The sequence below is a fragment of the Rattus rattus genome, chromosome 4, assembly GCF_011064425.1.
Source record: "Rattus rattus isolate New Zealand chromosome 4, Rrattus_CSIRO_v1, whole genome shotgun sequence".
Taxonomy (NCBI): domain Eukaryota; kingdom Metazoa; phylum Chordata; class Mammalia; order Rodentia; family Muridae; genus Rattus; species Rattus rattus.
Window position 1 is genome coordinate 54131990 of NC_046157.1, and position 26059 is coordinate 54158048.

The window sequence follows — 26059 nt, forward strand, 5'->3', positions numbered from 1 at the left end:
ATAAAACAAAATAACGACAAAAAACTACAGTTGTGTTTGGGGGCCCTGTTGCAACGGGTAACGGAAACCCACATCAACAGTCAGATTGTCCCAGGAGGCTTTAGAAGAGAAACTAGATTGGACATCTTAATTCCTCTCCCCTAGGGTTTTCATCCGTGTTTAATATGCGGATAAAGAGAGACGCAGCCCCTCTGACATTTCACAAGTATGCAAGAATACCAAGGGAGACTTGTGGAATGCGGTTCATAAACCTCTGTAATCCCATAGAATCAGGCGGAGTTTCAAAACACGCTCAGAATTTCCTGAAAAGCCTTTTGAAATATGGCCCAGGGGTTTCCTGGGTTCTCTGAGGCAGACACCAAATCGCTATGACTCCGGGATAGCCAGCCTTGAAGAAAGCCAGCAATTACAGAGACTGGGAGAGCCACAAGGCAACAGTGCTAATGTTCTCAAAACCAAGAGGAAGTAGAGGGCGCCCCAGCAGGGTGAGAAAACCCTATGGGATAGTGGACATTGTCCAATGTTCTGATGTCAAAAGAGAAGGACCGGGTGACAGTGAGGAGCAGCCGGAAAAGGGAAAGTCCTCTTGGAGAATAGCCTGAGATCTTTGGTACTGAGTCAGAAGGCAAAATGCTGGTCCTGTTAGTCAGTCTGACACATTAAAATTTTCCCTAGAGGAAAATTCCTCTGAGAAGAAAGACACAGAGCCATTGCTCCCTGGAGAAGTCGCCAGAAATTTTACCAAGAAGCAAGGAACAAAGCCAATGTCAACTCTGCAGGATAGGTAGAGAGTGAGGTCCCTAGTGCTGGGGCCATGCTACCAGGAGCCTTGGCAACCACCTGCTCACACAGAGAATAGCTGAGAGACACATGGGCACCTTGGTTCCACACTGTTCTACCAGAAAGGAATTACCTTCAAGATTTTAAAATTAACCCCCTGCCAGAAAGTTATAGCCTTCTTTCTTTTTGTATCAGTGTTCAGTACAACTCCCAATTCAAGGTCCTCAAAGGAGACTAGGAATAGATCATCCATCTAAAAATGGCCCCCTCTCAGTCTTTCTTCATTAAATGGTCTCCCATTAAATTGGAAGAAAATATTTTCTGGTGGATTTCAAGGTGTTTGTTTCTTTTTGCTTCCGTGTTCTATTTAATAAATGTGCTAGCTACAGAGGTATGTGTTGGGGGAACACCGTCCCTCCCCGAAATGCCTTGTATTTTATTAACTTAAAAATTCCCAAAGCTGAAGAAAGCTCCCTCTTTGAAACAAGGTTTCACTGTGTAGCCCAGGATCACTTCAAATGTATCATCCTCCTGCCCCAGCATCCTGAATACAGACTTAAGAGGCATGTACCAACCAGCTGGCACTGAACTTCTTCTTCAAAAGTTGAAAGACCTCAGTTTCCCCCAGATGAATACAGATCTCCTCCTGCATCTTTCCCCATCTTTTATCATGAACACAGAGAAAACCCTTCTGCGTATGAGCCTGGCCTGCAGGGAATGGTAGCTGGTATCCTTTCTGTAAATGCAGAGCCTAGAACCCGGCCCAAAGTTTGTCATTCTCTTTCTGAATACGCTTTCTGTAGAGAGATGAAAGCATGGTGCCTCTTGCTCAGCTTATCCACCCAAGGCACCAGGAAAAACGGGGTCCTTCTCATGTAAAAGAAGGGGCAGGAAGCTCAGGAAAACCCACGGATTCCGCAGAAGTATACTAGACAGCTAATTTTCACAGCCACAATGACAAACTGGGAACACTGCCTCCTCCTTCTCTCAGGGAACAAGATTCCTGGTGTCTACTTTTTTTTTTTACCCTCAGAGGCTCACTGAGATTCTTAAACAAGCATTGTAATATCCTCAAAGTTAAAATCTACTTGATCAAAAAGTATATCTGGTGTCGGACGGTGGTGGTGTACACCTTTAATGCCAGCACTTGGGAGGCAGAGGCAGGCAGGGCTCTAAGTTTAAGGCCAGCCTGGTCTACCCAGTGAGTTCTAGGACAGCCAGGGATACACAGGAAAAAAAAAACAAAAACAAAAAAAAACCAGAACAAAACAAGAAAGTGGGTCTGAGCCTGGCTCATGCACCTTTAATCCCAGAACTTGGAAGGCAGAGGGGTGGGCCTGGAAAAAAAAGTACATCTGCATTAAAGTTATTTTCAAATTTGAACATATGCCATTCTGAGGGAAAAGTCAAGAAGCAATAATAAATGTTTGATGCACCAGAATGAACATTCCAGTTTTGTGTCTAAAAATGTCATAGTTCACTGGAAGAGGGAAGAAGGAAGGGGGAGGGGGAGGGGCAGAAGGAGAGGGAGGAAGAGAATGAATGTGTGTGTGTGTGTGTGTGTGTGTGTGTATACATACGTACACACCTCCGCTCATGTGCACATAAAAAACTGAGGTGAAGGAAGAAGGTGAGCGAGATTTTTAAGGATAATTTGTGCAGTCCTGAAAATAACGCCATTGAAAATGAGGATTGCAGGGGTTGGGGATTTGGCTCAGTGGTAGAGCGCTTGCCTAGCAAGCGCAAGGCCCTGGGTTCGGTCCCCAGCTCTGAAAAAAAGAAAGAAAATGAGGACCACCACCACAAGTCACCATCTCCCTTCCCCTGGATGATGTTCACGTTACCGGAGTGAGGCTCCAGCACTCCAGGCTGCCTCAAGGGTCCTCCAAACCTTCCGTTGTAAGAGGCTGGGATTTCCCCCTGGCTAGCCTCAGCTGCCTGGTTAGTCCCTGCCACCCAGCAGGCTCAAAAACCCCTGCAGAGGGGTTTGAATTTCAGACGTGATTCTTCACCGCATAAGAAAGGAGGCATTGAATGCTTCACTCCTTCTTAAAAGAGTCCCCTGGGGCTGCTTCTACCCTGGCATGAGTGACATTCTCCACATTACTGGTTTGCTCCCATGTCTCCCTGCCAGCAAGCCTCCGAGAAGGGTCACCTGGCCTCACAGAGATTTCTGCGAGCACCTACAGTGTGTATTATCTTCTTAGAGAGAGTAACTCCATCAAGGGGACACTAACACAGAAGTGTAGGTTGATGTCTATTCGCGGGTGAGGGCTGGCACAAGTTAGGTCAAGGCCCATGACTGGAAGGTAAACTGTAAGGTGGGGGCAAAGCTTTTGTAAGGCGGGAGAGAAGGGAAAGGATAGGAGAATCAAGATGGAAACGGGGAAGGATGACCCAGATCTGGGTGGTCTTGAATTGCCAAGGTAGTTAATGTGTATTTCTTAAGGGATAGATTTCTATAGGTCAATTTATCTTATCTACATGGGCAGTTTATATCCTTATCCATTGGTTGTGAGTTTATTGTATGGATGTATTATGGATTGAGAATTTAACATATAAATCTGATTGATAAATGACAGCTTATCGAGTCCTGATTTCCCCAGGTTGTTGGAAGTGTGGACAGAGTCTGTGGCAGGAAGCCGAGACAGGCCAGCCCCATGCTGGACTTCTGGAGCCCTGATTTTACCAGATAGCTGGAACCAGAGAGTTCAAGGCTAGTAGAGAGCTTCGGGGAGAGATACTAACCAGAGATAAATTATGGTTAGTTCCATATGGCCCTCTGGTGCCAGAACTAACTCTAGGGACCTATGCGGCAAGGTGCCATGCTGGAACGGCTCTCAGACCGCCTGGGTCTGAGAGTACTTGGGGGCAGCATGGAGCCGCTGAGATAAAAGTACCCTGCAGTGCCATGTGGTCCTATGGGTACTGGCACTAGTGCAGGATAAAAGTTTACCCCATTTTTTTTAATATTTACCACAACACAGTGTTGAGGAACCCCAGGAACCCCAGGAGGGATGCAACTACACTGGAATGAGCGAAGAAGGACATTTGCTGGCTGCAGACAGCAACCCCAGATCTACGCAGGCATCGTGGCCCAACATCATCTCCTTTCTTTTTCCCCACAGTCACCTGCCACCACCACTCCAGACATACACAGAGTCCCTGCTTTTTGACAGACAGGTAGCTGGTGGCCATTGGCAAGGGGCACTGGAGAGAACCTTCTCTCAGGAACAGGACCTTTATCTTGGTCCCAGCACTGAGAGATGGAGTGTCGATGGTTGCTAAATATGAATTCCTCTCCCTGGTCAAGCAACTTGGCAAAAGGGCAAAAACAAAGTCCAACCCTTCTCAGCTGGTGCTTCGTCTCCACAGGGATAACTGACTGGCTTCTGTGAAGAAGAGGTAACAGAAGAGCCAAAGCCCGACACCCTCCTCTCAGTACCTCCTACACTCAGGAGATTCCTGCTGAAGCAGGAACAACACAATTCCGTCTGTTCCCTCAAGAGCCTGACCTCAGGAGCAAACTGTGACCCACAGGTGAAGACTGTGCTCGGGCACAGGGGTACTCAAGGGGAAACATGCAGAGTCTGCAAAGGGCTGTTGGAGTAAAGATTGGGTGCGAGATTGGAACGGAAGATGGAATAACATTCCAGCAAAGTTAACACTGGTGGGAACATGGGAAAAGAGCTGAGTGGAGGGTGGGGACCGGTCAGGTACAAAGAGGTAGGCAGCATCAGACAAACAACTTAAAAGTTGTTTGTTTGACTTTGTTTTAGTGTGTGTGTGTGTGTGAGTGTGTGTGTGTGTGTGTGTGTGTGCGCGCGCGCGCGCGCGCGCACGTGCACGAGCATGCATGCACATATGTATGGTATATGTAAGTAGTGGTTATATGTGTGTGTGTGTATGTGTACATGTGTGTTTGTTTGGGTTGGTTTTGTGGTGTAGGCCATTGAGCCTAGAGCCTATTATGTGCTTAGCCAGGGTTTACCCCAACTGCATTTCTCCCCGTTTCTTCCTTTTATTTTGAAGCAGAGTCTCAGTCATTGCCCAGGGGGCCTTAAACTCACTCTGTGGGCCAAACGGGGCTTGAACTTGAGATCCTCCTCCCTCAGCCTCCCAGGTAGCTGTGACTTCACTCCGCACCCTAAGGTCTAGCTTTATGAAAAAGTTTTACATAAGAATGCGTGTGGTTCCTCTAACACCAAGGCAAGGTCTGTGAAGACTTGGCTTGGTTTTCTGCTTTTCCCAGCTCCTCAGTGAAATGTTTGCAAATGCCATTTTGAAAGTTTATAAAGAAAAATCTGGAAAGAAAAAAAAAGAGAAAGCTGGGCTCTGAGAACCATGGATGATATGGCACATAGATACATTCTTGTCAGATCGTGAGACTGTTTCACAAAAACGGGGCATGGGACCTCAGGAGGGAACATCAACCCACTTTTACAAGCTGGATAACTCACATTGACCAGACATCAATTTTGGGGCCATATTTCTTCCTGGCAAGCAGTTCTGGGGCGGCATAGGCAGGGCTGCCACACTGTGTGCTGAATGGGTCAGAGTAACCCAGGATCCCTGCACAGTTGCTCAAACCAAAGTCTGCAGAGAGAACACAAACATGAACTCTGAATTAGAGAATTGCAGAAGAACAAGGAGGAAAAAAAAAAACAAAAAAAAAAACAGAGAGCAGGAAAGGAAACATTGTTTCAGGCTAACACATAATTTACTTCGGAAACCCGACAGCTGCAAACCATAACCTCTCATAGACTTCTCAAGACAAAGGCGTGCCGGGTGGTGGCTCCCTCCTCCCTTAGGTGGAACATTTTACATCAGCCCTCACTGCACAATCCAGCTAGACCTAACAGTGTGAGAGCCAAAACATATTCCTACCAAGTCTTGTGAATGAGTCACGCTGGGTAAGGAGAGAGTGTTAGCTTTCTAGGACTGAGGCAGGAATGGAGAGAATGCTGAGATCTTGCCTGCCTGGTGGCCAGGCTTCGAGAAACTGAATGGAGACTGATTTTCTCTGGCTGGCCGTCTGCATCGCTGACCGCTTACAGCTGACTTCTTCAGCTCCGTTTCATTTCATTAAAGTGTTTCAGAAATTCCTTCCAGGGCTATCCTATAGTTTGAAGGGGCCGGAGGGGAGGAAACACGATTTAAACAGCCCCGCATGTTGGCTGGAGAAAGAACGCTCAACAGGATGGTGATGCCAACCAGACTCTGTGACCTCATGGCGTTGCTTTTCTTAGATTAGGAAGGCATTTGGGAGGCCAGCAAGAAAGCCCCAAAGTACCTCACAGCTCCTTTGGGTCTATTAGGAGTTTTGTGAGCTCTTGGCGTTTGATCTTAAAGATAACCACAACTGGAGGGTAATTAGAGAGCTGTTAGTGTCCGACCCTCCTCTCCTATCTTTCTTCAATCTTTGTTGATCTCAGAACTAAGGGCTGAGATCCTGGGTCATCCTTTGAACTCCACTGCAAAGACTGAGCTCTTAATGCCCAGACATAAGACTCCCAAGCTTCAGGGCAAGCCCGAGACTGGCTCTGAGGCTGGAACCAAGCCCTACCTATACTTTCTGCAGCCGAGTTACTGACAGTATTTCTGTCTTTAGCTTGGCTCTAGCGTGTCTCCACCCGCCAAGGGCATGCCCACCACAAAAGCCATGGGAGAAAGCTCGGGAAATGACAAAAGGCACAGGAGAAAGTAGGGAGTGTGTGAAGCCACAGGTCACAAGGACGAGACTAGAGAGCTTCTTAAGAGTTGTCACCACGAACTGCATAACTGAATGAATGGCTTGTCTAAAGAGAACCCTGCCCCTCCCAGGAGCTCTCTCGGGGAACACCAAGCCCTCAACTCAGGCTCCCAAGGAAGAATCAGGGCCTACATTAGGGATCTGACCAAACAACCAACAGGAAGTCTTTGTGCCAATGCTGACTTTCTCTTCTGTTTTGATTGTACCCCCCCCTCCACCGGTCCCTCCCCCTAACTCCTTACCTTTACCCTCTACTGAGTCTATTCCCTTTGCCTGTGGTCCAGTTAGCCCCACAAGGCACCACAAGATCTGCACAATAAAGCCTTTCTGCAGCTACAGATGACAGGTGGCCTCCCATCTGAACAGGCCAAGGTGAGGGACCCTTGGCCCCAGTGTATACTGAGGCACGTGAGCAGGGGAGGGAGAGAAAAGCCATAGGACTAGTAGGCCTCTCCAAAAACACCTACCATGAAAGAGTCAAAGTTTTAAGGAAAGTTGCCCATTAGAGGCCCAACCTAACAGCAGTCCCAGAAAACGTGTCTCTAAATTTCCAAGATTAAAGGCAAAGATCCCATTCCTCTGATTAATAGGGGCTCCGTTACAGCAAAGGGTGGCCTGCTTCAGAACACCTCCTCCCCACTTCCCCTGCATCTGCTCTATCAAGAAGGGCAAGATAAGGGGCAGATCACCCTCTACTGTCTCAGGCAAGTTAGGGAACAGAGCCTCGCCTTATCTTAAGAGTGCATTTCAAGAAGATAAAATCGTGCAGGACTTGGGAAGTGGAAGGGCTCAGAACGTGCATTTAAAGTTCTCACCATCTCGCCAAGAACACTTGATTTTAAAAGACATCGCAGGGAAATAAGCAGCAGAATATTTCACGTTTATAATTATGGTATTAAAGTTTTACACATATGCCTATAATTAGAATGGGGAGACTGGAGAGAAATCTGTCTCCCGGTAACATCAGATAGGTTGGCCTCAATTAGATTTGGTAAATACATAAGCTAATTATCACTCGATTTCCTGAGAGCTGCAAAACGCAATCTCAAAAGAAGGCCCTAGTGACTTCACAGCTCTTCTAAGCTCTAGCTAACCCCATGGGTGAGAGAGCATCCCCAGACATCAGGCCGCCTTCACTTTCCCCACTTTTTCCTCTCTTCCTTTTGTAAGAAGAAAAATATATGATCGAATCAAAAATCTTACTCCTGATAATTCTGGCTAATTTGAAACATGGTGTAAGTTAATTTAAACCAAATGGTTTCAAAAACAGGGAAAGCATTAAGAAATGGTAATGGCTGTAATCCTCTTGGAGACCCACCTAAATAAATCGTTTGAAGAAGAGAGGTTCAAAGGGCTTTCAAGTTAACACAGTAATAATAAGGCTCAGTAAAGACCTTTGATCCTCACTGCCCCATCCCAGAGGCTAGAAAACCCAGTAAGACACTGGCTTCTTCCCCTGAACTCCAGGAAGCAGGCTATTCGTTGGAAACACCTGGTTACCTTCCAGGTGATACAATGTATCTTCCATTTATAGTAAACACCTGGTTACCTTCCAGATGATACAATGTATCTTCCATTTGTAGTATTAGTTAGGTCATTAGCAGGTGAGAGAAGGAAGAGCCTAATAGAAACCCAATGACCAGAGCTTCCTTCCTCATAATTTTTTGTTTCCTGGCTTTTGACACCAGATCATTTTCTAATAGGCTTGGCCCACCTTGTGCTATCAAATTAAGTTTGGCCTAAGATGTTTCTAATTGTTTTAAGTTTGGACTAAAGACCTTTCCATGCAGAGTGAACAATAATCCGCCGTGATAGGTGAACAGACTGTAATCTACTCTTACAGTAAGGAGCAGAGTCTCTGCTCATCACCAGTTATCAGCTGTTGAAGCCATGTTCATGGAAGGCCGCTCTGAACTATAACCAATCAGGTTCTTTGAGCCTCGCTCCTGCTTTCTGAACATCATTTATTTCCTTCACTTTGGCCACAAAGGGGTAGAGCAGGATCTTCCAAACTATGGTCAGGACTGCTGCCTACTGCTAGAACTGCATAGGCAAATTTGGTCTGAACAACTAATTGAACTTGCCTTCTTTTTACCGTCTTGAAGATTTGAAATACTTGGTTAGATGTTAACCCCGTGGTGACCAGGCAAGAGGCAAGACCCCAAGGAAGGTGAATGGACCAGTTACTGGTCTAAAAAGCAACCATCACACTTCCTGGGATGAGAATTCCAGGTGCTAGCTTAGGTATGCAGTTCCTTCAGTCTGCCTGTGTGTTTCCTCGAAATCTCATTTGGACAATCTCTGCTATTGGACAATCATATAAGAACCTGCTATTTCAGTGAGTGGTTCTCAGCGCTGTGGATGCAGTCTTTGGGAGAATGCTAACCTATCGTAACCATGATCAGTTCTTCTGAGGAAGGCCCTCATCAATACAGAGGCCTGTCTTTTGTAGTAACTTAGCTTGTACAACAGGACAATTTACAAATGGTTATCTAGGGCTACCGCTTGACAGAAAGAGAAAAAAGGTGCCGAGATAGAAAGAGAGGCAGAGAGTGAGGAAAAGAAAGAGTGGACAGTGGCCTGACCAGGCCCAGAAACTCTCCACAGGTGGAGCACTTTGCTTGGTTCAGTGGCCTAGTCTACAAGATGGAATGAGCTCTTCAACCTGTTCCTATGATATCAGCCCAGCCCTTGCCAAACTTATTCTCTCAGAATCTCTGCTGTTAAGGCAACTGACACCTCTACATTTTCCAAAGACAAATCATACATTAGCCATGAACGGGTAGGATTGTCTTCCCTCTACCCCTTTACCCTTCAGGGGCCTCTTGCTAAAGGCTAGAGATCCCAGAGAGCTGGGTTAGAAAGATTTCCTGCAGGCCTCTCAGCAGGGCCTTCGTTCACTGCTGTATCTACTCTCTTGGGACAGCCAAGTGCAATCGTGAAACAATTTAACAAAGAGAAAATCATTGGCCTAGTCGAAGAATCTGCTAAAAATAGGGTCCTTAAAGGGCCTTTTTTAGGGTGGGGAAAATTGGTTTCCTCATAACTGTTAATTTTCCACTAATGGGTAAATCCATCAACAGCTGTCAAGACGCCATATCTCCCAGGGAAGTGGGCTGGAGTCCCTACAGCCTATCCCTTACTGGGAACTGAGCTAGATTCAAGGCACCAATGTGTCTTTTCAAACCATCCAGGCAGAGGAAATTACTTGCATCTGAAGTAGGAAAAGAAAGGAAATGGAGATATGGTGCTGACTGCCTCACGGCTGGAGCACAGAGAAATTGACAGCTAAGAGCAACTACACACACACACACACACACACACACACACACACACACACACACACACACTATCATCAACAAAAATAACCCAGTTCTTCCAGAACAACCATGGAGAATTTACTTAGGATCCTGAATTAGGGACAGATCACAACGTCTAATAACCCATTAATGCCCTGCCGCCTCCCTTCAGTGAATCCGGATTCTAATCATCCCTCTCCACAGCCTCCTACGCCTCATCAGCCACTACATTTGGGTAAGATTATATTAAAAAGGGAAGGCCAGTTTCATTTTTCTTTGGGGCTTTCTCAGATACACAGAAAAGTGGAATAAGAATCGGGCAACATTTCTGAGCCAAACTATTTTCTACCAGTAATAATACATTTTCTTGTTACTTCACATTTTTAAAAAAAATTTTCCTACAAATTCGAGGAGCATCAGGAATTAAGAGCACCAGCTGCTCTTGAAGAGGACACGGGTTCAATTCCCAGAACCCATATGGTGGCTCCCAAGCATCTGTAATTTCAGTTCCAAGGGATCCAATGCCCTCTTGAGGCCTCCCCATGGGCACCGGACACAAACATGATGGGCAGACACACATGCAGGTAGCATGTGAATGCTTAAAAACATCTAGGGAGGGAGCGAGGGAAGGAGAGAAGTAAGAAGGAAGGTCTGTCAGTAAGAACCATTTGAATTGAAGCCACAGCTTGAGGGGCTTGGATGATGGCTCAGTTGGTATTTACTGTGAGAGTGGGAGGACCTAAGTTTGGATTCCCAGTATCCAAGTAAACAGTTAGTCATGGTGGCGTGTGTGCTCCTAAGTGCTCCCTGGTACTTCCTGGTGCTCCCTGGCCACATGGTCTAATCGCCTGGGTTAGTTCTGCATTCACTGAAACCCTGTCTCAAAAATAAAGTGGAAAGTGACTGAGGAAGATACCCAATACTGACCTCTGCTGTCCATGCTCGCACATGTATACACACACACACACACACACACACACACACACACACACACACACACACACCAAGCATATTCCACACAGATGGAAGGCGTTTGTTAAAAGTCCAAAGAAATATGTGACCAACAATCATGTACTTGGAACTATAAAATTCGTTCCATAATCAAATGACACTACTTTTAATCTTCCTAATATTTTTTATTTATTATTTAAATAAATTATTAAATCACTCTAAAAATTAATTTTCATTATCAAAAGTACAATTAGACATTAGCAGTACAAGGGAATATAGAGAAAAATCTTGTTTTAGGATTAGCTCTAGATCGGGGGCAATTTTCAAAGTTAATACTTCACAACACAACACTTAAAAGGTAATCTTGCTTTAAGAAAAAATGTCATACCAATCAGCTTGATATTATTGTCTTCATCTAGGAGCAAATTCTCTATCTTCAAGTCTCTGAAATAAACAAAACCACACATTTCAGGTAAGCATTTGGAAGAGCAGAACTATATCTCGTTCCTGAAAGGGGTGAACATTTTTACAGACACTTTCAACCCACCCTTGACCCCCTCTGCTGAAACCTGGTTATTGAGTAAAGGTTGCTAAGACAGGACATAACCAACTGCCATCGACTATAAAATCTAAAAAATTTCAGGGAATACAGAGTGTGGCGAGGGCAAGGAAAATGGGGAGCAGTTGCCAGAAGTGGACCTAACATCTGGAAGTTAAAAATAAAGGACAGAAGAAATAAAATATAGGGATATGATGACATTCCACACGGGTGCTGCCCGGGTCTCAAAGAAAAGAAAGGCCAGGGTCTGTGACAGTGTGAACAGCAGCAATCCCAGTCACCAGTGGATCTGAGGAAGCGCTTAAACAAAACAGGGCAAGAGGGCTAAGCAGGGAAAGGCACTTGCAGCCAAGCCTGACTACCTGAGTTCAATCCCCATATGGTGGCAGGAGAGATTGAACCAATTCTTGCAAGCTGCCCTCTGACCTTCACGCATGTCCACCCTCCCCTGCCTCACATCAGTAAAGTAAGTATAAAATAAATTCAGTGAAAATAGAAAGCAGGTTTAATTAATCCTTCCCACTGCCTCCACGGGCCTCCCTTTCAGAGTAACCGACACAGCGTTGGCAGATGATAACATTTTCATCTGTTTAGCAAACAGATGTTATCACAGGTAGAACAATGGATTCCACAGATGTTGGCATCCTAATTCCCGGGGGTCCTGCCTGAATGTTAAGCTGACATGAAGAAAGGGAATTGAGATTGCAGATGGAATGAGGAGTTCCTCTGATAGTAGGTGATGTCACTCATTGACAGTGGAGACCAAGAACAAGCAGAGCCAGCCGTCCAAGCGGGACATTTGAGCGCTGTGCTGGCTGACTGTACACTCCTACAGGCAACAGGCCTGCCTTTCTCTCCGCTGCTCCATGGAATCCTTGCACATCCCAGGGGAGTCAGCAGCTAACACTAAGAGAAGCCAGATTACCAAACAGATCAGCCGGGCTCTGGAGCCGTGGCAGCTGCCTGATGTGCCTAGATACAATCCCCAGCACCACAAACAACAACACCACCAAATAACCAAACTAACCAAAACAACAACAAAATTAACAAGACAACCACCTGGGTTTCAGAGGCAAAATCTGCATTTGTACAAAAGTATGTGTGTGAGCCATCTTATAACCATTTCAGTCAGCATGTGAATTCCAGAATCTTAATCTGGCAACTCCGACATACACGTTTCTAGGGGCTGGAGAGATGGCTCAGCAGTTAAGAGCACTGGCTGCTCCTGAAGGGGAGCCAGGTTCTGTTCCCAGCACCCAAGTGTTGACGCACAACTGTTCCTAACCCCAGTGCCAAGAGCTCTGATTCCTTCTCCTGGCCTCCTAATGCTCAGTGAGTGCATGCAGGCAAAATATTCATACACATAAAATTGTAAAACTTATTTTTTAACAATGCTTTTCCACAAATGTGCATAGGTACACACATCTATGTATTGTCTGCTATGACTGGCCCTGATTTAACTTCCCTGTGTTGCAATAGAGAAATCAGAAGGTCTGATATGGAGAACTTGACAATCTAAGAACAATGGAACAAAAATAACAGCTGACACCTTACACCGATGTCCGTAAACAGATGAACGTCATCAAACAGGGCAGTGATGTCCCACCAGAGGGGACAGTTGCTTACAGCCTGTCCATTTGCCAGAGAAGCCAGAAGTCTCCATTCAGCCACAATTTTTTTTTTCTTTTTTTTCGGAGCTGGGGACCAAACCCAGGGCCTTGCACTTGCTAGGCAAGTGCTCTACCACTGAGCTAAATCCCCAACCCTCAGCCACAATTTTTAAACACTGGTGTGATGGTTTGCATATGCTTGGCCCAGGGAGTGGCACTATTAGAAGGTGTGGCCTTGTTGGAGGAAGTGTATCACTGTGGGGGTGAGCTTGGAGACCCTCCTCCTAGCTGCCTGAGGATGCCAGCCTGTTCCTGGCTTCCTTCAGATGAAAATGTAGAACTCAGCTCCTCCTGCACCATGCCTGCCTGGATGCTGCGATGCTCCCACCTTGATGATAATGGACTGAACCTTTGAACCTGTAAGCCAGTTCCAATTAAATGTCCTTTATCAAACTTGCATTGGTCATGGTGTCTGTTCACAGCAATAAGACCCTAACTAAGACAACCGGGAACAAACTTGAGGATTAAACAACAATAACAACACTACTCAGTCAAGCTTGAATAACAACACTACGGCAGCCAATCTTGGGTCAAGATCTGGCCTGCCAGCAACCAATTCTCAACTCAGTATGAGAAAGAGAGAAGCTCAAAAAAGATATGAGACTATCCAGGGACAGGGCAGAAAACTGGAGGGGAAAAAAAAATCAAATCAGATGAGTGTGCACAGGCTCCCTAAGGAGGACAGTCATTTGCAGCAGGACTGGGCAGGAAGGAGCTAGAAGACTTTGGAACACCCAAGGGTGGACTTCAGAATGGGAAGAACCAAGGAATCAAATGGGGAAAAAAAATGTCCAGTGGACTCAAAACCAGAAGGTTTCAGGGAGCCCTGGGGCCTGACATGTGGATGAAGGCTGTGTTAATATCCAGGCATATATAGATACATATATATTTTCCTCTGTATACACACACTGCTGAGAAGAAACAATGTATCTTCAGCTTGAGCAGAACAATGCACAGTCCACTTAGAAACGGCTTTAAACAGCATCACACATATCCAAATACGAAGTCACCTTAAATATAATGCAGCCCCACTGATGGACCTCGCCCCTTTGAATCAGGGTTTCAGAAAACACGTATATGAATTTTCAGGAATGAATGGAACTGCCGAGTCTCTCTGGCTACTATTCAGCTTTGAAGCCGCAATGTCACATCAGACTATAAAGTTGCATGAAGCCTTGGATTCGAGCAGCCCCAACATCGTAAAAACAAAAGGCGATATACTAAAACGTTCACACAATCCACCCTAGCTCTGGCTGGCCGAGAACTCCCTATGTAGACCAGTCTGGCCTAAAACTCACAGAGATCTATCTGTCTGCCTCTGCTTCTCAAGTTCTGGGAGTAAAGGTGTGCGCTATCACATCCAGCCCTGATTTTAGAATTATTTGTGTGCGCGCTCACGCATGTACGTGCGCACACACACACACACACACACCTCTCACATTTCATGAAACAGCTTCACTGGCGTTTGTCAAGGTAGAATCAGGGGTACCCTGGGTCAACATGGCAGCTAACCCTTCCTGAAGTAGACACTTACAATGGAACACTTGGTCTTCCCTTTTCATACGGCTCACATAATGCCTGGGTCCTTTCACTCTCCCACTGAGCTACACCACTGGCTAACACTGTATAAATGTATATCTGTGTATGATAATATCGGCTTGAAGCCCTAACCCATAAGCACCCATTTAAAATCTCCATAAATTAACCACTGGGTGGTCCCTTTCAATGTTATCTCTCAAGCCCTCTCAACTGGAAGTCACTCTTCCCAAAGTTGTGATAAATGTCTAGTCCCATGTCTTCATCTTCCCTTCCACCAGATTCCTAGCATGACCCCTAGAGCCCTAGAGTCATCGGTGACTCTGAGTGTCCTGTCCTCCCTCACTGTATCTTGGTTGGGGAAACAACCATGGCGTCCACTATGCCCCTAGGATAGGAAATTTGCAGAGACTTTGCAAGGGATGGCTTCTTTCCTGGAGATAACTAAGACTTCACATATGTCTAACTTTCATTCAAGCATTTACGGTAATTCCAAGTGGTGGGCAAACCTAAAGTAGTGTACGAGAACAGCCCAAAGTGTGATTTGGTGAAAACCACACAGCCACACGGCCAAGGCACGCTCTCAGTCTAAGACAAAGCCGCAGTTTGCTTCAAGTGAAATTAAGCCTCGTTGCCTATTGGAAGTTACACTCAGGCATTAAAGGGGGGGAAAAGTGTTCAGAACAAATATTGTGCAGAAAAACAGCTTAAAGAGGCAAGGTAAAAAGAGAGTAATTGCTACGAATAATAAACCAAGGCTGAGTAATGCTGGGGGCCATGAATGCCTAGAGGAGAAACGGCAACAATTAGGGCAAGCGCAGAAACACTACAGAAGAAAAAGACAACGGCAAAACCCGGGGAACATTAACAAAACCTGGAGGAGTATGAAATGAAATCTATTCAGTAAACAGAGAATAAAATCAGATCACTATCTCCCCATCCAGTACTCTCCCCTAAGTGATCAACTCCAGTCCCCAGGAGACGTGGATAGAACAGACCCACTTAGCTAGGGTGTCCAACCAGATTATACCTTGTCCAGCTTTCTAGAGGATTCCTGTAAGCTCCAGTTTCACTGCCAGCATGGCCCGAGGCCAGCGGTGGGGAGACGAAGCCCCTCTGTGCTAAGTGATCTTGATTGCCAAGGTGGCAAAAGCTTAACCCTTCCTGGACGATGTTCCTACCACCTGCTTTGAAAGAAGACTGCTTCCCGGAGGACTCCTGAGACGAAGGGTCCCACATCTAAATTTGGGGGAAGCCTTTTTTTTCTTTGAGACGGAGAAGGGTGGGAGGTTGAGGGGTAGGAAGGTGTCTTGCTATGTCTGACCTTAAACTTCTGGCAATGCTCCTGCCTCAGCTACCCAAGAGCGGGGCCCCTGACCTAATGTCCTGTATTCAAATGTTGGTTTTACCTGGCTACAGTAAGTCCTCTGAATTCACATGATCTCCAGGTTTACATCCAAAATATATGGGGAGGGGGGGGGGAGTAGAAAGACTTCTTGTGCAGAGAGTACACAGACGCCTTCCTTGCCATTGACAGGGCGGTGTAACATTAGCATGGCATTTGTATTGGTTTAGCAATTGTTGTGAGTAACCTAGAGATGTCCAAGGGTTCTATGCAAACGCTAGACAGGTCATTTCATATCAGAGACTGGAGTATCTGGGAGGTGAGATGTGAGGGATTGGCTGGCAGTCAGATGGCTTTTTGTGGAGCCGTGCAGCTATATCCAGGACATCACAGATCCCCCAGGGACCACAGAAACGTACACTGCAGTGAGCCCTAATGTCAGCTACAGCCTTCAGTTAATGCTGATGTCTGCGCACTAGTTCCCCAACTAAAACAAGGGTGCCATGGTACCTGGGATCTGTAAGTAGACAGAATATGGGAAGGAGAGGAAGGGGAAGGAGGGGAAGGGAGGGGAAAGCGGAGGGGAGAGGAGGGAGGGAAAGGAAGGGAAGGTGAATGGAGACCCTGGAGTTTCTGTGCAATTTTTCTACAAACTAAGCAGGTGATCTTTTCAAGGTAGCCTTTATGCTTCTGTGTTAAGCACATGCTAGGCATCCCTCAGGTGTTCACTGAGGCATGGCCTCATTACCTTATGTTATCACTCAAGTTTGTTCTGAGCAATGGGCCGCTCAAATACTGTCCAGCCACTCGGCCATGACCAAAGAGGCCACAAATGATCCTGAGACATCACAAAATCAAGGCATGTTCTTGAGCAAAAGCGGAGGGTAAATTTATTCATAAGGCTTTTGGACTTGTGTTATAATATTTTAAAAATTACTGCCACTGTCCAGAAAACCAGCTCCGTCAGACTCCTATATAGCCCAAATGCAAGCATGGCGCCCCGTCTAGATCCATCACAAGATTTGAGTGCTTGGTTGTATTATACGCCAGACTTTCCCCATGGGGAGAGAGGCTCCAACAGCAGACAGGAAAGGGAAGGCTTGGTTACCTGTTAGTGGTCCTTGACTAGATTCCTCACTTTTTATCAGGGAGGGAGACCTTCCTTCCACCTCACAACATTAATAAAACAAAAGCAGGTGAGCCTGAAGCCCGGGGCTAGTTCATGGAAGTCACTTTCTCTGGGCTGCAGGGTTTTGAAGAGGAAAAAGGCTTATTTTGATTAATGTGTCCTCAGGCTCAGCCATGCTGCCACAAATGGCAGTCGGTTGAATAGAGTGCTGTTGGGTATGCTGCCGCACTGCTTTGTCCGTCGCCTTTGATGGACAGCTGGGCAGTCCAGGTCATTCATTGGCTGCTCGTTATGTTCCTTTGGATATGTAACCAAGGGGCGTGTGGTAAGTGAAGTAAGGCTACACAGGAAGAGAAATACCGTATGTTCCCAGCCATTCGTGGATGCAAAAGAAGAGGCTTCCTCTAAGTAGGAGGCAGAACAGTGGCTGCCCGAATCTGAGAAGGGTTGAGGAAGGAGGACTGAGAGAGGTCAGCAATACAGGTTCAGCATGGCAGGGTGGCTACAGCTGACAACAGTCTAGTGCGGACTGAAGAAACGGCTAGAAGACTGGCTTTGGAATGCTCTCCCCACAAGAAAATGACGTCGAAAACGATGATTGCTGATTACCCCGATCTGGCCTTCACACACTTCATTTACCTAGGAAAGCATCACACCACTTAAAAGGAAAGAGTCGTTGAAACCTTTTGTACTATGTAGGGGTGGGGGCGCTTAGGAAAAGCAAGATGGAGGCCGGAGCAGGCAGTTATAGCTCCAGAAGCAGAGATAGGTTTCTGGGACGGGGCTGGAGGGCATCGGAGTCTTCAGAACAATGGGGAGAGCAGTAATGGAAAGATGCTGCCCAAGCTGCCCTCTGCCATGGCACAGGGAGAGCCGTCGAGAAGGCCCGTCTGCTGAATAAACAGCCACAGGCCACGCCTCATCCTGGAGTGTTCAGTGGCTTCACAGAGATGCATAGTGGACTCACAGGAAGCCTCACCTGCCAATGGACCCTTGGTTCTAGGCCCCTTCCAAAGAATAAGCCATGCCTAACCATTAAAACCTCACCCCAAGGTTCTTTTCCACCCACAAAGACTTTCTGTGGGAATTTTGGAAAAGTAATCTTGAATTTGGGTTGGGGGTGGGGGGACTGGCTATAAGGAATCCCAACTATTGCCACACAGAGAATCGTGACAGAGAAGAGAGTCAGAAAGGACTCCTGTTGTCATAGACATGTGGGCACTGATTGGGGAAGTCAATTACACAGATCCCATAGGACAAGGGGATACATAAGAGGGGCATGCATGTGTCCACTATGTGCTTGTGTGCATGAGTAAGTGCACATACACACTCATACATGACAGCATTACATGTGCATGTGTGCATGCCCATGGAAGAAAACAAGCATGCATGGGGTACACATACATACATGCATGCACACACATATGTGTGCCCTAGTATACGAAAGTGCGAATGCATCACGTACATGCATGTACATGAGATCACATATATGAGCATGTGGACAGAATAGAAATGAGTGTGTGTGTGTGTGTGTGTGTGTGTGTGTGTGTGTGTGTGTGTGTGTGTGAGAGAGAGAGAGAGAGAGAGAGAGAGAGAGATGGGTGGGGGGCATGTCCTGGGAATAAAGACCTCTGTTCTGACCCTCAGCAGACTGAGCCTGTAACAAAGTTGGGGCCTACATGGAGTGGTAGGAATTGAGGAGAAAGACCAGGGAGGTACTGGGGAAGAGACCTTAAATGAAAGTGAAGAGTAGGGACGCAATGTGCTGACACAGCCAGAATTCAAGGGCAGTGAGGAGAACCTGGGACACAGAAGAACAGAGCCTCCTCAGAGTTGGGGGCTGAGCAGACAGGCAACAAACAGTCTGGGAAATGAGTGAGGTAGGGGCTGGGTTCCACACGCTCTTGCCGACCCACTTGCCAAGCAAGGCATTCGCGCGCCTGAGTTTTTTATTCTTCCTTTAAAATAAAACAAAAGACAAACAGCATCCTTCAGGGCTGGAGAGGTGGCTCAGAGGTGAAGAGTCATGCTACCCTTGCAGAGGACCCTAGACAGGTTCCCAAGTGAGGAGCCTCACAGCCACCAGCAACTCCGAGAGACTCTTAGTCTAGGCTATCGGCGGAGTTGGAAATATGGCAGTCCTGAGGGAACATTTCAGAGGACGCTAGCAGGACCAGCTATAAAAACAGGAGCTGGAGTAGATAGTCATGGTGAAGATTCTAATATTACATGGGTCATCTTGAAGATTTGGGGACTGTGAGCAGGGTTTCATGTCCAGCACATACCTACACACACACACACACACACACACACATATATATAAAGTGTGGAAGGGGTACGGCTCCAGAAAAGAGGACAGACAAACTATTTGGCATGAACAATCGGTATGAAGGGTGTGACCCTCTCAAACAAATGTCAAAGGGATATGATCCAGTAGGGCTAGAGCAACCTCAGAAAGGTAAAGTTTGGGGGACAAGGTTTGTCCTGGGGGACAGCTACGGTGTATTTCGGTAATAAGCTGAGAGTAAGAGTGAGGGAAGCTTTGAGGTCCCCAAGGCAACGGGCACTTTGTAGTGAGCTGGAGTCCTTTTGGTTAGGTCTTGCCTTTAAAAGCATGGCACTAAGACCAAGGGATTTGTAAATCTGATTATTTTAAATGAAAATTCTATTTCCTCTAACGTTCCACAAGCAAGTTGCTAATCAGCTAAAAAAAAAAAAAAAAAAAAAAAAAAAAGACAAAGTCACACTAAATGAACCAAGAGCCCCCCTCCCCAAAATCCTGGGAAGACTATGGAATATTCCAGAAAAAAACTGGGACTACTCCCAGAAAAGTACCATCCGGATGCAGAAAGCCGATACTAATTGAATTCATTCCATTTTCCTTCCCAGACCCCTAGGACAAGATCCATTGTCTTAGAGTTCAGGTCTGAGCCATAACCTAGGCAGAAGACCAGGCACCGAGTACCCAGAACCATGAGTGTAGGAAGCAGACAGGTGCTTTGCATGTACGTAACCACGGTGCCTGGGAACAGAGAAAGATGGTGAAGGCAGCAACCAGCTAAGGGCCATGGTGGCTATGAACAAGCAGAGCCCATCATGGACTGAGACTAACACTCCCTGCAAACGCAGCCCTACTGAGCAGTCTGCTCAGAACACGTGATGCAGGTCAGACAACAGAATCCCACACTCCGAACACACAGCGGATGGATCAACACCTTCATAGAGCAGACTGGCAAAGACGCAGGAAGCCTGAGCCTCGCCCGCCCGCCGTAGGCTCTAAGCAGTGGAGACAGTAGATCCACCATTGCGACTCTGTTTTTCAAATGCACACACAGCCTTTGCTCTAGCCAGTAGCTGCAGACAGACGTTTTTGCTCCCCACCGAAGGCCCGGGGATCCCCTGCAGTTACCGGATGGGAGCAAACAGAATGCAACCTCTCACCTGCCTACCCTTTTCCTCTGCCGAGAAACAACTCCTAACAGTTAAAAGGATTTGCGCAACCTGCCCAGGTGGTGCCTGCCTCTCGTCAGCCTCAAGAGAACAAAGGGCCTCTCTTTCCCACAGCCCTCCCCCTCAGTGGGGAGGACACCTCCCCACAGTTGATGAATGAGGAGGGTCAAGGCCCTGGGCAGGGAGGTGTTAACACTTGTCTAAGCACGGGTTGCAGCTCTGCTTTGATCGTGAAGCCCTTTCTTCTGGTCCTGCAGGCCAGTGGCTTGTCTCTTCCAGCTTAAGGACGGGGAGGGACGGGGGTCTGATGCCACTCTGGAATGCTGCATCTATGGATGCTGAGTACAATCTGTTACTTTGAATGACCAGATGAGTCTCACAGGGTTCTGGAGGGTTCAAGTTAAGAGTCAAGCTCTGTGTACAACAGGCAAATAGTCTGATGGTGGCATCCTGCTGGGAGAGCATTTCAGAGACCGGGAAGAAAACAAGCTGGGGGCTGGGCAGAGTGACTCATCCATCAGGTGAAGCACACCATGAAGACCCAGTCTGAATCTCCAGAACTCCGAGAGCTTATAGCATCCTGCAACGCCAAGAGCCAAGGGCCCAGTATGCACTGCCAGCGGCGTCCCTTCGCTGGTTTAATCCATTTGCTCACAAGCCTTTCCACCAGAGACTCCGTGCCTTCTCTGAAATGCTAACTTCTCTCGTTCGTTTGAAAGCTCTAACCTCAGAATAATTTATGAACTTTACTCCTCCACAAGCACATGAAAAAGAGAATTCTCCACCACTAGGGTAAAAGGGGGACCAAAGAAGTGACAGGGAAAAAAAATATGCCAATGTCCCCTAAATTTAAAAAAAAATAAATAAAAATTAAAAGTCAGTTCTGTGGGTTTTTGAAAGCCAAGGCATTTGAATAAAAGCCACCTGTGAATACAGGATAAGAAATATTTTAATGGTTGCCTCAACAACCCATCCCCCACATCCACATCCACGTAAGGTGACACATCCTAACAGGACTTCCAGGGGCCTGAGGAAAGAGCTTAGTCACTAGCGTGCTTGCTATACATGCATGCGGATCTGAGCTCAGGCTTCCAGTACCCACGTAAAAGCCAGGCACAGAGCTGCACACCTGAAATCACCACACTACAGAAGAAAAACCAGAAGGCCAGCCGATCTAACCTAATCAGTAAATCCAGGGCTGAGTGAGAGGCTGTGTCAAAAATAAGATGGAAAAGTGACTGAAAAAGACCCAGTGTCAGCTGGCCTGCACATGCCTGTGCACCTATGCACACACACATAGGGGCACACACATGCACACACACGTTCGCACACACACGCACATGCTCACACACACTCACAAACACACGCACATGCTTACAAACACACACACTTGTATGTACACACAGGCGAGAGCGTGCACATGCTCACACAAACACATGTGCAAACACTCACAAACACGTGCACATGCTCACACACATGCACATGCTTACAAACACACACACACTTGTATGTACACACACAGGTGAGAGCGCGCACATGCTCACACACATGCACATGCTTACAAACACACACACTTGTATGTACACACACAGGCGAGAGCGCACACACACACACACACACACACACACACACACCATGACTTCCAGAGAGAAAAGCAAACTATACTTGTATTCTACTCTCTCTCTTTCCTAACTTTGAAAGACCGGAGCCCTCACCAGCACTGGATTATAAAGCTATTTCCAAGGAGAGAGAAGAAGAAGGAGAAAGCTACAGATGAGAGTTGTTTTTTTTTTTTAAGCATCCTGTCTCTGCTATCAAAACATTATTAAATTCCTTCCTTTGACATTCTGACAGTAATTGCGCCGAGGGATTGGGTTTTGTTAAAATTGCTTTAGAGGGGCTTCTGAGAATTTCCTGCGGGGGAGGCTCAAGTGCACCTCGAAGGACTTGCTGGAGCTTCCTTTGTTGTCCTCTGATCCTGAGAAGCTTGTCACTTCTCACTTCTCTTGGGTTTTTTTGATAGCATGGAACCCTGGGAAAAAAACCACCATGTCACTTGCACCCCCAGTTATATTTTCTGCTGTGACCCACGGAGTCTGTAATCGGAGCTGGTTCAGCCATGATGTCTCTGCTCCTGTCAAACAAAGAAGGGGCCAGGCACCCTTTCAACCTCATTGCCTTACACAGCCGGGGTTGACACCATAGAACACGCAAGCCAAAAACAGTGCTGCACACTGTAAACTTACAGATTCCCTTCCTTACTGACCAAACGTTAAGAGTTCTAACAACGCATGACTACAGACAGTGAGTGACTAAGGCTACATGCATGGAGTGGATTCTCACCTGGGCAGGGAGTGATAAGACTGGATGGTGGGGAGGCCACAGCCTGCCCAGAAAAGCCTTAAGCAATAGGACATCAGATCTGACAGAGCAGGGTAGCCTGTGGCAAATCTCACTGGGAAGTCACCACCCTGTCAACCTGGGAAGTGGAAGTGCTAGAATTTATTAAGTCCTTCACTGGTCAGAAAAGGATGACTTTCAGAAATGTGAAAGGGGGCATTCAAGATGAATGATAAGAAAATATGGTGACACTTGACCCACTAACTCCCCATGTAGAAGAATTAATTCTCCAGGAGCAGCAGATACAGAAACACATGGCCACAGAAAACTCCACTATGGAAGACGTGTCGAAGGATTATTCCCAGTGGCCCCAAAGTGGAAGCAACCGAAATGTCCATCAGCAGATAAAAGGAATAATAGACTGTGGTATATCCATACACTGAAATATTACTTACCTGAGAAAAAGAAGAGAAAACTAATACAAGCTCTAATGTGGGGGGATATGAAAAGCTATGCTGTATGAGATGCCAGCAGCAAGACTATGTATTTTATGGCTCCGTTGCTGTGGAATATCTAGAATAGGCAAAGCCACAGAGACAGGCAGTGGATAAATAGTAAGAGGCAGCGGGAGGGAAGAAGGCTGAATGGCTGTCATAGGAACAAGACTGCTTGGCAAGGAATAAGAATGAATCTAAAATGGGATGTAGGGATGGTGGCAGGACTCTGAATACACTTAATACAAGTGAATTGAGAATTTTAAATTGTGAACTTTACATCTTAGCTTTGCAATGTTTAAACACTCGTTTGAAGGCACATATGTGCATGTAAAAATATATACATGCACATTTTATGGCTTGATTTTGCTTTTGAAAATGAGTAAAATGATTTTCATTTTTTTCTCCACAGCATAGTAATTAGTTACAATCCTATAAAAATAAAAACAAAAAACACCAAGACATTATTAGATAGGTTCACTCTCTATTTTGTTGTTGCTTTATTTTGGATTTTTTGGGGCTTTTTTGTTTTGTTGTTTTGGTTTTTTTTGGGAAGGGGGGTTGGTTTGTGTTTTTGTTTTTCCTTCCAAGACAAGGTCTGACTACGTATTCCTGGCTGTCCTGGAACTCAGAGCATGAACCAGGCTGGCCTCAAACTCCCAGAGATCTGCCTGCCTGTGCCTCCATGTGGCACTACACCCAGCACTCTGTTAGGATTTTGTTTTCCATTTTACACGTGTGTGTGTGTGTGTGTGTGTGTCACTGCGGAGGGTGTGTACGTGTGAGTTCCGTGTCTACAGAGGCTGGAGAGGGCCCTGGCTTGTGGCAAGTGAGTTCTGTGGTTCTGCTTTGTTATGCTCTGTATACTTACTATTTGTTTTTAAACGACATTTTTTTCTATTCTGTGGAATGTTCATACATTATACGATGCACTTTGTCTTCAATCGTCAACCTGAACGAAATCTAGAACCATCTGAGTAAGTCTCAATGAGGGTGTGTCTTGATCAATGGGAAGACCCAGCCCCCTGCGGTCGCTTCCATTCCATAGGCTGTGTGAGCGTGGGGTAAGTGAGCTAACTACTACTCTGCAAGCACTCACTGCTCTCTGCTCTCCACTGCAAAGGGGGCATGATTAGCTGCTTCCAGCTCCTGCCACCTTTGATGGCCCCGTAATGACAAAATGGATCCCAAAAATTTTGAGCCTTTCTCCTTTAAGTTGCCTTTGTCCTGGCATTTTATTACAGCAATAGGAAGTGATGCTAAGATAACTTCCTTTGGAAATGATAAGAACAGAGGTTAACACTTGCCTGTTAGTGCTCTTGCCTAACACTAACTCACCAGAGAGACAGGTACCTTCACTCCCATTTCACAGATGAAGAGACTGAGTTCAGAAGAGTGAAGTAGCATATCCAGGAACAAAGAACCATTACAGAGCAGAGGCAAGACCCAGGCGCAGGCACTCTGGCTCTAGATTCAACTCTTTGAATCCCCATCCAACTCCCGAAACAACTCACGGAACAAAATGGAGTTGCCATGGTTAAGCCTTGCTCAGTACAGACTCGGGGGTTTGGGCCTGCCTGGCTCTCACCTGTGCACCACCCCGGCACGGTGCAGGTGTTCCACGGCAGAGATGAGCTGCCGGATGTATCTGCGGGCCTCCGCCTCATCTAGCCGCTTCTTTTCGTAGATCTTGTGCATGAGGTTGCCGCCGGGACACAGCTCCATGACCAGGTAGTAGCTGTTCTCTGTCTCTAAGATGTCCAGGAGCTGCGTGATGTTGGGATGGCGGATCATCTGCTGGATCTGCCCCTCTCGACGCAGGTTTTTGGTAACGTAGGTATCCTTTTTGGCTCTCTTCTTATCAATGACTTTGATGGCCACCTAAGGCAAAATAGAAAGTGTGGCTGTTATCAGACACCGTAGACAAAGGTCATTCCTGGGGGAGTCTCTAGAACTCTGAGGGTTCAGGGCTTTCCCTGAAGCTAAGGAGACCTGGGTCTGAAACAGCCGAGGAGCTGGACCTCACTGAGCTGCACAGTGATATGCAAGGCTGTGCATTCCATCTCCGACACCACGAATAAAATCAACCAATCCATCAAACAGCACCAATGAAAAACCAGACAAACCAGAACACCAGGGGGAAAACACTCTTTATTAAAGAAGAAATAAGATTAACATAAGCATCTGAACCCGGGCAGCTCAGCCAAGAGCCCAAGTCAAACTTAGCTTTCCACAGGGAGGGGGGCAGGGATGAGACACCAATTTCTTCTGGAACTGGGGACTCGGCCGCTTGCTCATAGGACCTACTGTCTTCCTTCAGGTGACCCTGAGGCCCCCACTTCAGGACCAGCTACACTACTCCCCCATTTTCAGTTCTAGGCACAGTTACAGACCCGGGGAGGGCCAGACACAGCTCACTTGGCCTCAGCTCTGTGGCTCCAGGTCAGAGTGTCTCCGGCCCCCAGTGGTGGCTCCTTGTCCTGGCAAATCACCTTTCTGTGAACTCCCACCCCACTGTTGAGATCCAACCTCACATATCAATCACCCACATGTTCTTGTCCTAAACATGGGAAGGAGGACGGACAGACAGACAGGAAGAATCTATCCATGCAAAGCTGTACTACCCTCAGCTCTCTTTCCTCCAGAGAGTCACCTCTTCTTCCCCTCCCCCACCCCCCACCCCCGCAGTCATGGGACACAACCACTTCCCCTCAGTCCCTCTCAGTGTGGCCAGCTGTGAACAGCATGCCAGTT

The 26059-nt window shown here is 46.7% G+C and overlaps 1 protein-coding gene across 1 annotated transcript in view; it reads right to left on the reverse strand.

Annotated features, from left to right (window-relative positions):
- Positions 1–26059, reverse strand: part of Hunk (hormonally up-regulated Neu-associated kinase) — a 109331-nt gene that overhangs the window by 36528 nt on the left and 46744 nt on the right. The window contains exons 2-4 of the mRNA XM_032900458.1: positions 24894–25186; positions 11171–11226; positions 5241–5376 (exon numbers count right to left, since the gene is read on the reverse strand). Of these exons, the coding sequence (XP_032756349.1) occupies positions 5241–5376; positions 11171–11226; positions 24894–25186 (485 nt within the window). The remainder of the gene's footprint in view (positions 1–5240; positions 5377–11170; positions 11227–24893; positions 25187–26059) is intronic.